The sequence below is a fragment of the Mobula birostris genome, chromosome 12, assembly GCF_030028105.1.
Source record: "Mobula birostris isolate sMobBir1 chromosome 12, sMobBir1.hap1, whole genome shotgun sequence".
NCBI classification, from domain to species: domain Eukaryota; kingdom Metazoa; phylum Chordata; class Chondrichthyes; order Myliobatiformes; family Myliobatidae; genus Mobula; species Mobula birostris.
Window position 1 is genome coordinate 69,470,401 of NC_092381.1, and position 16,594 is coordinate 69,486,994.

At 40.5% G+C, this 16,594-nt stretch overlaps 2 protein-coding genes across 13 annotated transcripts in view; one reads left to right on the forward strand and one right to left on the reverse strand.

Annotated features, from left to right (window-relative positions):
* The window catches only part of axdnd1 (axonemal dynein light chain domain containing 1), a 164,437-nt gene extending 163,081 nt beyond the window's left edge, over positions 1 to 1,356 (forward strand). For 7 of the 9 annotated variants that reach the window (XM_072274022.1, XM_072274019.1, XM_072274024.1 and 4 more), the window contains one exon: positions 1,003 to 1,356. In XM_072274022.1, the coding sequence (XP_072130123.1) occupies positions 1,003 to 1,106 (104 nt within the window). In that variant the 3' untranslated portion in view covers positions 1,107 to 1,356. The remainder of the gene's footprint in view (positions 1 to 1,002) is intronic. The other 2 variants (XR_011888046.1, XR_011888045.1) reach the window with 1 other exon arrangement.
* Positions 1,357 to 2,931: 1,575 nt separating this feature from the next.
* Positions 2,932 to 16,594, reverse strand: part of LOC140206010 (podocin-like) — a 47,708-nt gene continuing 34,045 nt past the window's right edge. For all 4 annotated transcript variants that reach the window (XM_072274030.1, XM_072274028.1, XM_072274029.1 and 1 more), the window contains 3 exons: positions 15,247 to 15,302; positions 7,520 to 7,598; positions 2,932 to 3,549 (listed from right to left, as the gene is read on the reverse strand). In XM_072274030.1, the coding sequence (XP_072130131.1) occupies positions 3,268 to 3,549; positions 7,520 to 7,598; positions 15,247 to 15,302 (417 nt within the window). In that variant the 3' untranslated portion in view covers positions 2,932 to 3,267. The remainder of the gene's footprint in view (positions 3,550 to 7,519; positions 7,599 to 15,246; positions 15,303 to 16,594) is intronic.

A 16,594-nucleotide genomic window follows, 5' to 3' on the forward strand; every position in this document is an offset into this window, starting at 1 on the left:
TTTCAATAGCAGGTGAGAAACTGGAAATTAGGTAATTTCAAGATGCATTTCACCTATTCATTTTTACCAGGGCTATTCTGTTCTTCTTTTGCCAAGCTTCCTTTAATTATCTACCTTTAAGCTTCTTACAAATCAACAATAACATTATGTTGTTACTGACTTGCCACAATGAGGCCACTGTCAGAATGGAGGAGCAACACCTCATAATCCTTTTGGGTTGTCTCCAATCTGATGGCATGAACATTGATTTCTCCAACTTCCGGTAATTCCATCCCCCTGCCGCCCCTTCCCTCTTCCTCTGTTCCCTGCTCTGGCCTGTCCTCTAACCTCTTTTATACTCCTCACCTGCATATCACCTCCCCCCGATGTCCACATCCTTCTCTTTCTCCCATTGTCCATTCTTCTCTCCTATCAGATCCTTCTCTTTCCCTTTACCTTTTCCACCTGTTGCCTCCCAGCTGTTTACTTCATCTGTCCTCCCCCATCACATGGCTTCATCTTTACCTTCTAGTTTGTACTTCCTCTACACCACCTTCTTATTGGGGCTTATTTCTCCTTACTTTCCAGTCCTCATGAAGGGATTTGGTCTGAAACATTTGACTGTTTATTCATTTTCATAGATGTTGCTTGACCTTCTGAGTTCCTCCAGCATTTAGTTTGTGCTACCTAGTTGCCCTGTCTCTAGTTTTCCTTCATTAGCACTGAATTATATTAATATCTGATATGAAGAGGAGGTAGAAAAACAGGAGTGTTATTATGAGAATATAACAAAGTTTACATGCTTAGTGTCGAAGCCAATTAATGTAGTGATATTTCTCTGAATCAGGCATTTAAAATTATTTTGTAAAGAGGACAACCAAAAATATTACCATATTAATATGGAGAACTTTCTGCTCACTGGGCATTGATAGAACAATGCACTGACCATCACTGTAAATAAAACCAGTATGAGTATAAAACTGACTGAATTAACTGCAACATTTTATTTTGTTTCTCTTTTAGGTGTGCCTCCAGCCAGAACTACATCTGCTCGATCTATTGTACATGTCACAAAGGCTCCTTCCAAGTCAAAAGTCACCAAAGTCAAGTCCAAGACCAAAAGATGATGTCTGCTTTATTTTATGAAACCATATGACACATTTTCCATATGATAAACCAGTCTTTTCAAATTCTGTGTTAAGTACATTTATTTCCATTAATGCAAAATGTGTTTCAAATTGCAGTCAGCAATGTTGTTTTGAAGTAGAATTGAAATCATACTTTAAGCAGGCTTCTATTTCAACTTAGTCTTAAGCTGCAAAAACATTGCAAGTAAGTGCCCCATAAAGCAATTTAGACAAATACTCCTAATTATAAATAAAGCAACGTCTTTGAGCTTGAGCATAAGTGCCTCAACTTTTTAACCTTCTGGAGTGAATTTCTGGTTGGGTGCAATTGCTCTGCCCCACCTTTTGGTGGAAAAATTGAATGGGTGTGGAAGAGCCAATGCCTCAGTAGAACTAAGGCAGTCTCAGTATTACTAAATCCTGCCCCATGTTCACAGGGAACAGCATTTTGCATGCAGTCTGTCATTTGTGATCATCAATATTTTATGTGTAGGTATGTTAATTTATTTTCATGTGCAGAATGGAAAATAGCAAACAAACATTTGGGTCCAATTATAAATATCATTCAAGAAACACCACTCATTTAGCACCATTGACTTGCACAGGAGTACAACTATAAACTATATGAACTGATGCAACTGCTTAGACACCTGAAATAACATTATGTAAGGGAAGAAGTAAGTAAAACAATGTGGAAAAAACATCACTTTCATAATTCAATGGTTTCCAAGAAAGTGCATTGCAGTAATTCTGGACCATTTAAAGAACCTCACAGACCAATTCTCATGAGTTATGCAACAAGGTGAGGGACAATATGACTTGTTCTGGTAATTTTATGTTTTCATTATCACTGCTTGATAATGTTTTCCAGAGTAGAGTGTCTGCTCTGGGAGTATGGCGTTTGGCATACAAATTATGTGGCCTGCCCAACTGAACCGATGGAATGTAACCACTGAGGATGTCGGCCTGATAGAGGACATTGACCCTGGACTGTTCATCCTTCATGCAAAATTTGAAGATTGGTGGTATCAGGTGCCTGCAGCAGGTAGTCCATGTCTCAATGTGTGTATATCAGAGGGCAGAGACTACTGCTGCCTAGTAGACTGTGAGGTGTGTGCCAGATCTCTGATTTCCATTTCATTCATGTTTTTTCCTCTATCAACCAAAGGCTGCTTTGATGCACTGAAGTCTATTTAGGCATCACCAATGTACCATCAAAGCCGGATGCAGGTAGAATTTTATATACCTTTTCTGTTCTCCATAAAGAGAGCTGGAGAAACTTGTGTTTTCTGTGGCGCATTGAAGACTGAGAAATGACCTGATAAATTGTGAGAGGCACAAATAGGTTAGATAGTCAGAGTCTTTTTTCCCAAGCGTGGAAATGTCAAACATTAGAGGGCATTACTTTAGGGTAAGAAGGGAATAGATTAAAGGAGATTTATGAGGCATGTATGTTTATTTTACACAGCATCTAATGCACTGTCAGGGGAAGTGGCAGAGAAGCAGATATATTATCAAAGTTTAAGAAGCATTCGGACAGTATATGAACAGGCAGGGGTGGAGTGACATGGACCATGTGCAGGCAGATGGGATTAGTTTGGGTTGGCTTCATGGTCCTCACAGACGTCTTACGCTCAAAGGCCTGTTCCTGCACTGTATTTTCTTTAGATAAGTCGATTGAAGTCCATTGCTAATAAAGGAAGATGAAACTTTATGACATATTACAGATTTTGTCTTGCAAAGGATCTGGAAGCATGTTTGTTTCTTTTTAAAATTATAGATTTTGGGAACAAGTTCGTAAAGTAACACTTACTTTCAGGCCAGGTTCTCTGTTGGCAAATTTGTATTGTATCATTTAGCATTTAGAGTAACAAAGACAAGTACACTGATACAAATATACCAGATATCCCAATGAACACATTCCACTATGAAAGATCTGCTTGTTCTTATCCTGTCGTATACAGAGTTTTTTTAAAAATTACCTGTCTTCTCTCAGAACTGATGATTTTTGTAACTTCATTAAGTACTGGACAATTCATTCATTAAAATATTAATGCATTAATTTTATCACCAAAACTCACTAATGGCAAAGTTGTCCATGCATCTGGTAAAAAGAAATAACAGATAGATCTTGTCAGCTAGAATTAAGTCTTTCCATCACTTATAACATTGGAGAGTCAGGCTTAGGTTTCTGCTGTGAAGTCTGTGCTGTTCTTGTTGTTTGAGTTGCTGCATTGGTCTCTAAAGATTTCTGGGCAATGGCTGATGTAGTATTAAGAATGTCAAAAGGCAGAGGTAAGATGACAGTGGAAGTTTTCTCAGCAGAAAGTGTGTGCAGTGTGTGGAGATAACGTAGCTGGATGGCGGCAGAAGATCCAGAGAGAACATCTGCTGCAGTTTTTAGGGCTTCTGAAGCATCCTTCTCAGCTTCAGCTGCGATCACCTGCAATTCATTTAAAAAGGTTTGAAAGTTAGGTCAACTAAAATACATTCCTTTTGTAGTAATATGGTTTCCTTAGTTGCTAAGATGAAGTTTATGCCATTAGTTTGGTCCATCTTAAGATTAAAAAGTCAGTGCAACTCTGATTCACATAAAACATGTATTTTGTTTCTAGAGAGGAGAAAAGGTCATATAGACTACTCTAAAGTGGCAGAGTAGTGTAGTTAGTGGAGCTGTTACCCCTTAGCTCCAGCACCCTGGGTTTAATCCTGACCTCTGTTGCTGTTTGAATGGAGTATGCATATTCTCCCTGTGACCGTACAGGTTTGCTTCCATAGACGTGTTGGTTCGGAGGTTTCCGAGCCAATGTTCAATGTTCACGCTGCCAACCTGCAGACCCAGGTAAAATGAGATTTGTTTTGTGTTTAGTACCACCATTATCCAGTATCCTTCTGCTCCCACCATCACCAGTTTCACTGATATTCATGACCATTTTCTGATTACTGCTACACCCGTGACTTATGAACTAGATATTTTTAATTCCACTAGGTGATCTTGCTAATATTTTGAATTTCAGCAAAATCAAGACAGCACTCTTATTTAGCAGATTTTGCAAAAGAGCAATGAGCCACATATGATACTGTACTAAATGTGGACAATGAACTTCCATCATCAATGCTTTTCCAGCTCAATGAGGAAAGAAAACTGGTTCATGTTGTGAGGAATGAGGTGGTATAAGTGGACAAGCTTAGTGAGACAACATTTTAGGAACAGAATATACACCCTTGTTCAATAATGCAGAATTGGGGAATAGAGAGAGGAGACAGATTTATTACAAGTAAATCATTATAATCCAAAAAGGAGAACAAAACCAGACAGATGCTGGAAAGAATGAAATAAAAACAGAGCAGGAAAAACTCACTGTAATTTTGAGTAAGACCTTAAGATATAAGAGCAGGATCAAGCCATTCAGCCCTTCGAGTCTGCTCCCCCATTCATCATGGCTGTTCCTGGATTCCTCTCAACCCCATATCGTCATATCCTTTGATGTCCTGACTGATCACGAAACGATCATCTTCTGCCTGAAATATACCCACGAACTTGGCCTCCACTGCAGTCTGTGGCAGAGCATTTCACAGATTCACCACTCTCTGGCTAAAAAAATTCCTTCTTATCTCTGTTCTGAAAGGGCGTCCCTCAATTTTGAAGTTGTGTCCTCTAGTTCTGGATACCCCCATCAGAAGGAACAGCCTCTCCACATCCCCTTATCTCATCCTTCCAACATTCGGTAGGTTTCCATGAGATCCCCCTGCATTCTTCTAGATCCCAGTAAGTACAAACCTAAAGCTGCCAAATGCTCCATATTTGTAAACCATTTCATTCCCAAAATCATCCTCGTGAACCTCCTCTGGATTCTCTCCAATGACAACACATCCTTTCTGAGAGCTGTTGACAATACTCCAAGTGCAGCCTGACTTGTGTCTTATAAAGCTTCAGCATTATCTCCTTGCTTTTATATTCTATTCCCCTTGAAATAGATGCCTATATTGCATTTGCCCACTTTACCACAGACTCACCCTGTGAATTAACCTTCTGGGAGTCTTGCTTGAGGGCTCCTAAGTCCCTCTGCACCTCTGATGTTTGAACCTTCTCCCCATTTAGATAATAGTCTGCACTATTGTTCCTTTTACCGAAATGCATTATCATACATTTCTAACACTATATTCCATCTGCCACTTTTTTGCCCATTCTTCCAATTTGCCTAAGTCCTGTGCAATCGCATTGCTTCCTCAGCATTACCAACACCTCAACCTATCTTTGTACTATCCACAAACTTTGCCACAAAGCCATCAATTCCATTATCCAAATCAATTTCAATGTGAAAAGCAGCAGTCCCAATACTGACCCCTGAGGAACATCACTAGTCACTGGCAGCTAACTAAAAAAGGCCTCCTTTATTCCCACTCGCTGCCTCCTGCCTGTCAGCCATTCCTCTATCCATGCCAATATCTTTCTCGTAACACAACAGGATTTGCTCTTGTTAAGCAGCCTCATGTGTGGCACCTTATCAAATGCCTTCCGAAAACCCAAGTAAATGACATCCACTGCTTCTCCTTTGTCCAATCTGTTTGTTACATCCTCCAAGAACTCGTAACAGATTTGTCGGGCAAAATTTCCCTTTACAGAAACCATGCTGACTTGACTTATTTTATTGTTAGTCTCCAAGTACCCTGAAACCTCAGCCTTGATAATAGAATCTAACACTTTCCCAAACACTGAGGTTAGGCTCACTGGCCTATAATTTCCTTTGTAGAAACATTAACTCATTTTCTATCTGATGCTGTCTGCCAAAAGGGAATTGGATAAAAATTCAAAGGGAAAGTTTATGAAGTTATTTGGGAAGCAATACCTATGTCAGGCAGTGGTTTATTGATTACTAGCTCAGCATTCAACCCAATCATACCCTCAGTACTAATCAACGAGCTTCAAAACCTGGGCCACCTCTGAATCTCCCTCTGCAACTGGATCATTGACTTGCTGATTGGGAGACCATAGTCAATGCGCATCAGAAATGACATGACCTCCTCACGTGTGCTTAGCTTACTGCTTTACTCTCTTTAACCGATGACTGTGGCTAGGATAGCTCAAACACCATATATAAATTTGCTGATCTATTGTTGGCAGAATTTCAGATGATGATGAAGTGAGATAGTGTTGCAACAACAACATTCCACTCAATATCAGTAAGACTAAGGAATTGATTGTGGACTTCAGGAAGGAGAATTCAAGGGAACACATACCAGTCCTCATTGAGGGATCAGCAGTGGAAAGAGAGCAATTTCAAGATCCAGGCTGTTAATATCTCTGAAGATCTATCCTGGGCCCAACATATTGATGCAATTATGAAGAAGACATGACAGTGGCTATATTTCATTAGGAGTTTGAGGAGACCTGGTATGTCACCAAAGACTCTCGCAAGTTTCTATAGGTGTACTGTGGAAAGCATTTAAACTGATTGCATCATCGTCTGGTAATGGAGGGGCTACTCACTGCACAGGAGCAGAAGCTGTAATCTCAGCCAGCTCCATCATGGGCACTATCCTACCCAGCATCATGGATACCTTCAATAGGCAATGCTCAAAAAGGTGGCATTCTTCATTAAGAACCCCAATCATCCAGGAGGGGGTACAAGAGCCTGAAGACAGGCAATATATATTTCAAAGACAGCTGCTTTTCCTCTGCCATCAAATTTCTGAATGGAAAATGAACTCCTGTAGACTACCTTACTTTTTTTTCTTTTCCTTGCTCTCTTTTTGCACTACCTATTTCATTTAATTTTTGTATATAGCTCTTATTGTGATTTATAATTAAAAAAAAAATTATATTGCAATATTCTGCTGCCACAAAACAACAAATTTCACGACATCTGCCAGTGATATTAAACCTGATCCTGATACTGATTTGGAAGAAATGGGAGAGTGGGATTAATTAGATAGTTCTAGCAACATCACAAGCAATGCACCAGTAGCTATTTCTGTCATATCATTTTATAATTCTGTGAATGCATATCCAATATACTTACATATACTTACAGTTGAATACAAGCTCATTTGAAACCCGGTATTTGAAATGTAACAAGCTAGTGTTATGTTTCAAATACCAGGTTTCAATTAAGCTTGTATTCAACTGACTAGCAGAAGTCCCTCAGTGTAATCTTAGCATTGTCTTCAGAATTGGATAAAATAGGACATATCTTTGAATACCCTACATGTCGGAAATGATAACAAGAATGAGTAATCTCAGTTAGTCCTCATTTGTACTTAGTTCTGCATTATCTCTCTAATCCTCTCTCTCCCTACCTCTGCAAGCAGTAACCTCTGGTTTAAAGTATATTTTGTTCATAAATTAGAAAGAATAGATGAATCAGCATTAATTGTTCACAATCTCCTGAAGATAATTTGGCCTACCCTACCTTGGCCTTTGCTTTTCTGTGTGCCTCTGCTTCCACTGCTATCGAGTGCTGAAGTTCTGCAGGAATATGGACATCTTTACTGTAATAGAGGTAAACAAGCAAAGCAAGAATTTTATCTTTATTGTATGCAAGTCTGCAGTTTCATTTCAATACAGACTCCTGTTATCTCAATAATGTCCTTCACATGGTACCATTCAATACTTGGCTATCAACTATTAATTTCAGAATCAGTTTTATTATCACAGACTTACAAGGTGAATTTTTTTACTGGCAGCTATGCAGTGCAAAGGCGTAAAAATCTGTAAATTACAAAAATAAATAAATAATGGGGGAGAAAAGGAATAATGAGGTAGTGATCTTCGGTTCATGGACTATTCAGAAATCTGACAGTGAAGGGGAAGAAGCTGTTTCGAAAACATTGAGTGTGAGTCTGTTCAGTGGTGGTAATGAGAAGAGGGCATGTTCTGGATAGTGAGGGTTCTTAATGATGGATGCCACCTTCTTGAGGCATTGTCCCTTGAAGATGTCCTTATTGGTGGGTAGGGTTATACCTGTGATGGGGCTGGCTGAGTCTGAAAGGCTCTCAGCCTCTTGCAACCCTGTACGTTGGAGCCTCAATACCGGGTGGTGATGTAACCAATCAGAATGATTTCTGCCATCTATCTATAGAAAACTGTGACATATTAAATCTTCCCAAACTCCTAATGAAGTAGTACTGCTGGTGTGCCATCTTCTTGATTGCATTGATGCGTTGTACTCAGGATAGTTCCTCTGAGATGTTTGATGCCCAGAAACTTCAAGCTGCTCATCCTTTCCACTACTGACCACTCAGTGAGGACTGATGTGTGTTCTCCTGCCTTCCCCTTCCTGAAGTCCACAGTAAGTTCCTTGGTCTTGCTGATGTTGAATGTGAGCTTCTTGTTGTGACACAACTCAACCAGTGGTTTATCTCATTCCTGTAAGCCTCCTCATCACCATCTGAGATTCTACCAATAACAGTGGGTGTCATCAAATAATTTATAGATGGTGTCTGATCTGTGCTTACCACACAGTCATGTGAGTAGAGAGGAGACAGCAGTGGACCAAGCAGAGAGGTGGAGATGTTACTTATCAACCTTCCAATAAGGGAGTTTTAGAAAGAGGGACAGAGGCCCAGGTTCTGAAGCTTGGTTACTAATACTGAGGAAATGATGGTATTGTACACCAAGATATAAATGATAAACAGCAGCCTGGCATAGGTATTGCAGTTGTTCAGGTGGTCCAAGGCCAGATGAGATTGCATCTTGTTGACCAAAAAGAATTAAAAACTGTGACTCAGCAGAAGATGAATTGCAGCGGGTCCAGGTCCTTGCTTAGGCGGGAGTTAATTCTAGACATAACTGACTTCTTGAAACACTCCATTAAGGCAGATGTGAGTCCTACTGGGTAATAGTCTTTGAGGCAACTCATCCTGTTCTTCTTGGGAACTGGTATGAAGCCCTTTTGAAGCAGATCAGGGGAAACCATGGACCACAGGCTGAAGATGTCTTGAGCACTCCATCCATTGGTTGGCACAGATTTTCAATACTTGCCATGTACACTTTTAGGGCCTAGTGCTTTACGAAGGTTTATCCCCTGGAAGGATGTTCTGATGTTGGCCTCCGGGACAGAGATGGCTGGATAGCCTGATGCTATAGGGATTCGCACAGATTTAGTGTTATTCCCCTTTCAAAGTGTGCATAAAAGTCATTGAGGAATGAAGTAACATTGTCATTTATGCTGTTAGATTCTACCTCATATGAAGTAATGGCATCCAAACCCTGCTACAGCTTTTGTGCATCCATTTCTGCCTCCAACTGCACTTGAAGTTAGTTTTTCACTCACAGTAGCCTTCCACAGGTTGTACTTGGTCTACTTGAAGGGCTCAGGATCGCTGGTCTTGACTGCTACAGATTTAGTCCTCAAAGTTTCTGCTTTGGGAAGACTCAGTATGTTCTTGAAGGCACACAGTTGTCCACTTGGGTCTTAATGAAGTCGTGGCATATTCATTCAGATCTGAAAATAAATCCTGAATACGGTCCAGTCCACTGATTAAAATCAGTCTTCTAAGTGCTTACCTGCCTCCCTTGATATACCTTCCTGGTCCACACCACTGGAGCTGCTTGTAGCTGGCAATTGAAGTATAGCCAGGTGATCGGCTTTTTCAAAGTGTGGGTGTGGATGACACATAAAGTATTCTTGTGAGGCAGTGTGTTGGTCCCTCTGATTTCACAGGTGACCTGCTGGTGGTAGTTGATTAAAGGTTTCTCCATGCTGGCCTGGTTGAAGTTCCCCATGAAGATCAGAAATGCATCAGGGTCCGTTGTCTCATGACTGTTGATCACTGTGCTCAGCTCCTGCAGTGTCAGCTTGACATTTGCCAGGATTCGAATGTGGAACGTACACTGTTACCTTGCTGATGGTGGAGAACTCCCTCAGCAGATAGAATGGACAACACTTGTTTGCCAAATGTTCTAGGAAAGGGAGCTGGATTGAGACAGATCTGCTATATCTGTGCAACACAAAGTGTTAATCCTGAAGCAAGTGCCACCACCTTTACCTTTTCTGATGTCACCATCATTCCATGTGGTAGTTGGTGAAGCCGTCAGACTGAAGTGATGTGTCTGGAGCGCTCGGGTGAGGCATGTTTCTGTGAAGCAGAGTATACAACAATCTCTGATGTCCCTCTGGTACTGCAGTCTTGCTCTGAGGTCTTCAGCTTTATTTTCCAGAGACTATATATTAGCCAGTAGAATGGTAAGGAGGGCCTTAGGGCCCTGCACTTCAGTTTTACCTAGAGTCCTTCTGGACAGTCACACTGAGACAATAAATGCCTCTCCTGAGCTTCCAGCTACTGCATTTTCTCCCTGTGAGGTCTGGAGGCCACAACCTGACAGGTCGGAAGATTGTTAGTGCTTTTAAACAGGTTGAAACAATTCTCCTTACTGCAGTCTCTGTTCCTGTAGATTTCAGCTGTAATATTTCCAAATGGGAATACTTGATGATTCCTTCAGGAGCTACACACAAAATGTCGCTCCACATTCAATTAATTGGCCCCAGGTAACCCTGCTCCCCTTTCCACAATCCCTTGCCCCGAAAAGAGAGCAACAGTACAGTATGCAACATACTCTATGTAATGTGGCCTAATTGGACAACACTGCCTGAAGTGACCCTGAGGTAGAATGTTTGTGGTGACACTGTCTTTGAATATCTTGGCAAATGGGTAGCTGTACCAGTGCCCGTGGAAGCTCACAGTTCTCACTCACCACCAACTTAGTTAATCTCACCCAATAAATGACTGAAGTAAAAGTAGGCAGGATGAAAAAGCAGTCAACAGTCTCAAAGTCACGCTGTCAAATTGTGGCAGACACTGAGGTGCCAGCCAGACTCCACATTGCAGAGTAATCTTCAAAACAATTGGGCTGCAGCAGTTGCAGCACAATGAAGACATGGTTCTCTCCGATCAGTCACCCATCTTTCCAAAACACAAAACCAGCATCCAGTTTTAGCTACTAGTGAGTTTTTCACAATGGATGGCATACTCTCAATGGCCACTTTATGAGGTTCCTCCTGTACCTAATAAAGTGGCCACTATGTGCATGCTAGTAGTCTTCTATTGCTGTAGTTCATCCACTTCAAGGTTCGATGTGTTGTGCGTTCAGAGATACTTTTCTGCACATCACTGTTATAACACACGGTTATTTGTGTCAGCTTGAATGAGTTTGGCCATTCTTCTCTGACCTCACTCATTAACAAAGTGTTTTTCACCACAGAATTGACATTCACTGCATGCTTTTTACACCATCTGTGTAAACTCAAGAAAGTATTGTGTCTGAAAACCCCAGGACATCAACCGTTTCTGAGATAATGAAACCACTCTGTCTGCAACCAACACGGTCAAAGTCACTTGGATTATATTTCATCTCCATTCTGATGTTCAGTCTGAACAACAACTAAACCTCTTGCACAACACATACAAATGGTGATAAGTGAAGCCAGGTGGGAGGGGGAAGGGGGATGAAGTAAGAAGCCTGGAGGTGATAGGTGGAGAGGGTAAAGGGCTGCAGGAGAAGGAATCTGATAGGAGAGGAGAATGGACCATAGGAGAAAGGGAAGGAGGAAGAGCACCAAAGAAGGGTGATAGGTATGTGAGGAGAAGGGCAGATATAAAGGAGGGGCAGAATAGGAAATTGAAGAGGAGGGAAGGGGGAGGGGGAAGAATTATTGGAAGTTGGAGAAATTGATGATTATGCCATCAGGTTCAGAGTCAGAATCAGGTTTAAAATCGCTGGCGTATGTTGTGAAAATTGTTGTTTTGCAACAGCAGTACATTACAATACATAATAACAAAACCTATAAATTACAATAAGTTTATATAAAAAAAGAAAGTTAAATTAAGCAGTCCAAAAAGAGAGGGAAAATAGTGCGGTGGTGTTCATGGGTTCATTGTCCATTTTGAAACCTGATGGCGGAGGGGAAGAAGCTGTTCCTGAAACATTGAGTGTGTATCTTCAGGCTCCAGTCCAGGGTGTTGGAGAGGCTTTTGCCCAAGACGGATCTGGCTGAGTTTACAACTTTCTGCAGTTTCTTCTGATCCTGTGCAGTGGCCCCTCCATACCAAACGGTGATGCAATCAGTTAGAATGCTCTCCACAGTATATCTGAAAAAATTTGCAAGTGTTCTTGTTGACATACTAGTTCCCTCAAACTTCTAATGAAATATAGCCATCGACGTGCCTTCTTTATCACTGCATCAGTACGTTAGGCCCAGGATCAACAGGTGCCGTGCCCAGTTTGAGCTTTGACTGCCATGACCCACACACTCCTGTTTCCGGTCAAGTGGATCAATTCATTGGTATTTATTTCCAGTTCTCTGGCTGCTGTCTCCATCACCATTTGTCTGTCTTCCTCTTGCTTTCTTCCCTTCAGTCTTTCCCATAATTACCGTGCATTCTAACTCCTCTTTCCTAATCACATGTCCAGTGAATTTACATTGCCTTTTCATGATCTCATACATTATTTCTCATTTTGTGCTTGCTCTGTTATGACATCCTCATTAGATATTTGTTTCATCCATGATATTCTTTGCATCCTCCTCAAAAACCACATCTCTGCTGCTTCAATTTGTTCCTCATGTTACTAGATATTGTCCAACATTCTGATCCATGTAACATAACTGGATAAATGTAACATTTCAGTACTCTGAGGCGAGTTGTCATGCCTAGTTTAGTGTTGGTCAGTATACTCTTCATTCTCATAAAGGTGTCTTTTGCCATCCCTATTCTTCTTTTCATGTCCATGTCGCACCTGCCATCTGATGTCACCCAGCTTCCTAAGTAGCAAAAGTTCTGTACTTGTTTTATGTCTTCCCCGTTTATTCTCAGCCTGCATATAGGATTTTCCTTCTTTCTGGATATCACCATACATTCTGTCTTTTTACAGTTGATAGATAGACCCATTTTTGCACTTTCTTCAACAACTATATCAATTAAGTTTTGTAGTTCTTCCTCCGTACTTGCAGTTGACACAGTGTCATCAGCATATCTAAAATTATTGATGCTTTCACCGCCAACATTGATACTCAAGATGTCTCTTATTTTTTGTAGTATTGTTTCACTGTACACATTAAACAAATCAGGGGAGAAAACATACCCTTGTCTGATGCCTCTCTTGATTCTCGTAAACTGACTCACTTCTCCATCTATTCTTACAGTGGCAGTTTGTTCCCAGTACAGATTTCTGATTTTGAATCTAAATCTAGAGTTCTATTAATATTTTGAATAACTTTCACTTTATCAAATGCTTTTGTGTAGTCAATAAAACAAACAAACAAACAAATCTTTTTGCACTTGAATAGCTCGTTCTGATAGTATCCTTAACATCAATATCATGTTTCTTGTACCTTTGTCTTTCAGAAAACTACATTGTTCTTTATCTATTTCAGCCTGTATCTTACTTTCAGCTCTTGTCATCAAAATTCTTAGAAGTATCTTAGTGATATGACTCATTAAACATATGGCCCTATGTAATTCACATTCTGTTGCTCCAGGTTTCTTAGGAAGAGTGGTACTTACTGATTTTTTTCATCTCTTCTGGTATTATTCCAGTGTCATAAATGTCATTGATTAAATCAGTAAGTTTTTCAATTCTTCAAGGGCGATAATTTGTTCTATTACTAATTCATCAGGACCTGCTGCCTTTCCTTTCTTCATCTTATTTATTGCATTATGAACTTCAGATTTTAAAATGCTTGGACCTTCAATGTTCTTCTTAATTTCTGGTTTTTCTCCTCGATCGTCTTCAAACAATTCCTGAATATACTCAGTCCAACTGTTCATAATCTCATCTTTTTCCTTGGTAATGATACCGCTCTTTGCATTCAAACATCCACCTGAAGAACAGAGGAGCTTTTTACCAGTGATATTCTTGATTTGTTGGCTTTTTGGATCAGTAATAGGGATTCTTTCTAATTGCTCACATTCTTGGTTTAGTCATTCTTCTTTGGCTTTTTGACATAAGCTTTTAACTTTTTAATCTAAGGACTTATATTCTATTGGATTTGCTTTTCTTCCATCTCCTTTCTTCCATTAGATTTTTGATTTCATCTGTCATCCATTTATTGTTTGTGCTTTTTTCTTTTTTAAGAATCACTGACTTTGTTGATTCTACCAAGGCATCCTTTAGAGAGTTAAACTTCATTTCTACATGATTGCTATCATCTTCAACAGATTCTATTTCTAGACTTTGAAATCTATTCCTTACTTCAATTGTAAATTTTTTGCCCAGGACACATCCTCAAATATGTTGACACCCAGGAACTTGTAAGTCTAGAGTCTACCCAGATGGTATATGAGGTGTTGCTCTTCCAACCTGAGAGTGGCTTCATCATGACAGTAGAGGAGGCCAGGGACTGTCATGTCAGAATGGGAATGGGATTTGGAATTAAAATGGTTGGACACTTTTGCCAATGGAGCAAAGGTGCTCAACAAAGCAGTTCTCCCTTCTCACTAATGTCGGGCCCTCTCCACCCTCCTGGTTTAACTTATCACCTTCCAGCTTGTACTCTTTACCTTCTTATTCTGGCTCCTTCCCCCTGAATAATGATGACTGATTATTCATTTCCATAGATGCTGCATGACCTGCTGAGTTCCTCCAGCATTTTGTGTCTTTTGCTCTGGATTTCCAGCATCTTATGTTGCTGAACCTCTTGACAATATCTGCATGCTTTTATACATATCGTGTTGCTGCTAATGATTGGCTGATAAGGTATTTGCATAAACAAGCAGGCGTGCAGGTGGACCTAATAAAGTAGCCACTGAGTGTAATTCCATTTCATGTCCAGTCATCTATTCTGTGCTCTTATGAAATAGGAACAGCCACCTGCAGTTGTCATAAATCAAATTCACTCATTAATCTGCAGGAAAACAGGTGTGCAGACACAACTGAAGACCTGATGTTAAATATTGGCTGGGAAAGTTTCAAATTTCTCTGTGGGGGAGTGCAGCAGAACATTATTGTCAATCAGATGATGCCTCAATAACACCTTGAAGAGCAGTGTCTCTGACTCCATTTTTATAACATGTTCAAAACCTGGGAATAAGCTTGGACCTTCCAAGAACGTTCCTAATGAATGAAGGGGTTAACTTATAATTGCTAATACAGCTTTATGATAGGTTTTGAAACATGGAGAATTTCTTGCTTTAAACTTACATTTCAGCATGTTCCACCTTGATTCCCCATTTCCATGTTATCGCATCAAGGGCAACCTGCAAACCAAAATGGGGAGATGATCGGTAAGAATATAGGGCTAGTTAACTGGGATAGATGAATGGTAAAAACATTGTTTAATTTGCTATATTACTATAGGTCTTCAATACTTATGGAGGGTGGATCTATTGAAATGACTCAGATATTTTTTAACTTGATCTGTTGTAGATGATCAATATAAGTTACATTTAAATAATTAAATAAATAATACAAAAAAACAAATAGCTAGGTAGACGAAGGGTCTCGGCCCGAAACGTCGACTGTACCTCTTCCTAGAGACGCTGCCTGGCCTGCTGCATTCACCAGCAACTTTGATGTGTGTTGCTTGAATTTCCAGCATCTGCAGAATTCCTCGTGTTAGCTAGGTAGTCATTGACTGTTCAGAGGTATATTGGAAGCGGAAAAGAAACTATTTCTAAATGTTGATAGTGGGACTTCAGCACAGCCTGCCTGATCGTAGTAATGATAAGCGGATATGTCCCAGATGGTGAGGATCTTTAATGATGGATAGTCATAGTCATAGTCATACTTTATTGATCCCGGGGGAAATTGGTTTTCATTACAGTTGCACCATAAATAATAAATAGTAATAGAACCATAAATAGTTAAATAGTAATATGTAAATCATGCCAGTAAATTATGAAATAAGTCCAGGACCAGCCTATCGGCTCAGGATGTCTGAACCTCCAAGGGAGGAGTTGTAAAGTTTGATGGCCACAGGCAGGAGTGACTTCCTATGACGCTCTGTGTTGCATCTCAGTGGAATGAGTCTCTGGCTGAATGTACTCCTGTGCCCACCCAGTACATTATGTAGTGGATGGGAGACATTGACCAAGATGGCATGCAACTTAGACAGCATCCTCTTTTCAGACACCACCGTGAGAGAGTCCAGTCCATCCCCACAACATCACTGGCCTTACAAATGAGTTTGTTGATTCTGTTGGTGTCTGCTACCTTCAGCCTGCTGCCCCAGCACACAACAGCAAACATGATAGCACTGGCCACCACAGACTCATAGAACATCCTCAGCGTCGTCCGACAGATGTTAAAGGACCTCAGTCTCCTCAGGAAATAGAGACGGCTCTGACCCTTCTTGTAGACAGCCTTAGTGTTCTTAGACCAGTCCAGTTTATTGTCAATTCGTATCCCCAGGTATTTGTAATCCTCCACCATGTCCACACTGACCCCCTGGATGGAAACAGGGGTCACCGGTACCTTAGCTCTCCTCAGGTCTACCACCAGCTCCTTAGTCTTTGTCACATTAAGCTGCAGATAATTCTGCTCACACCAT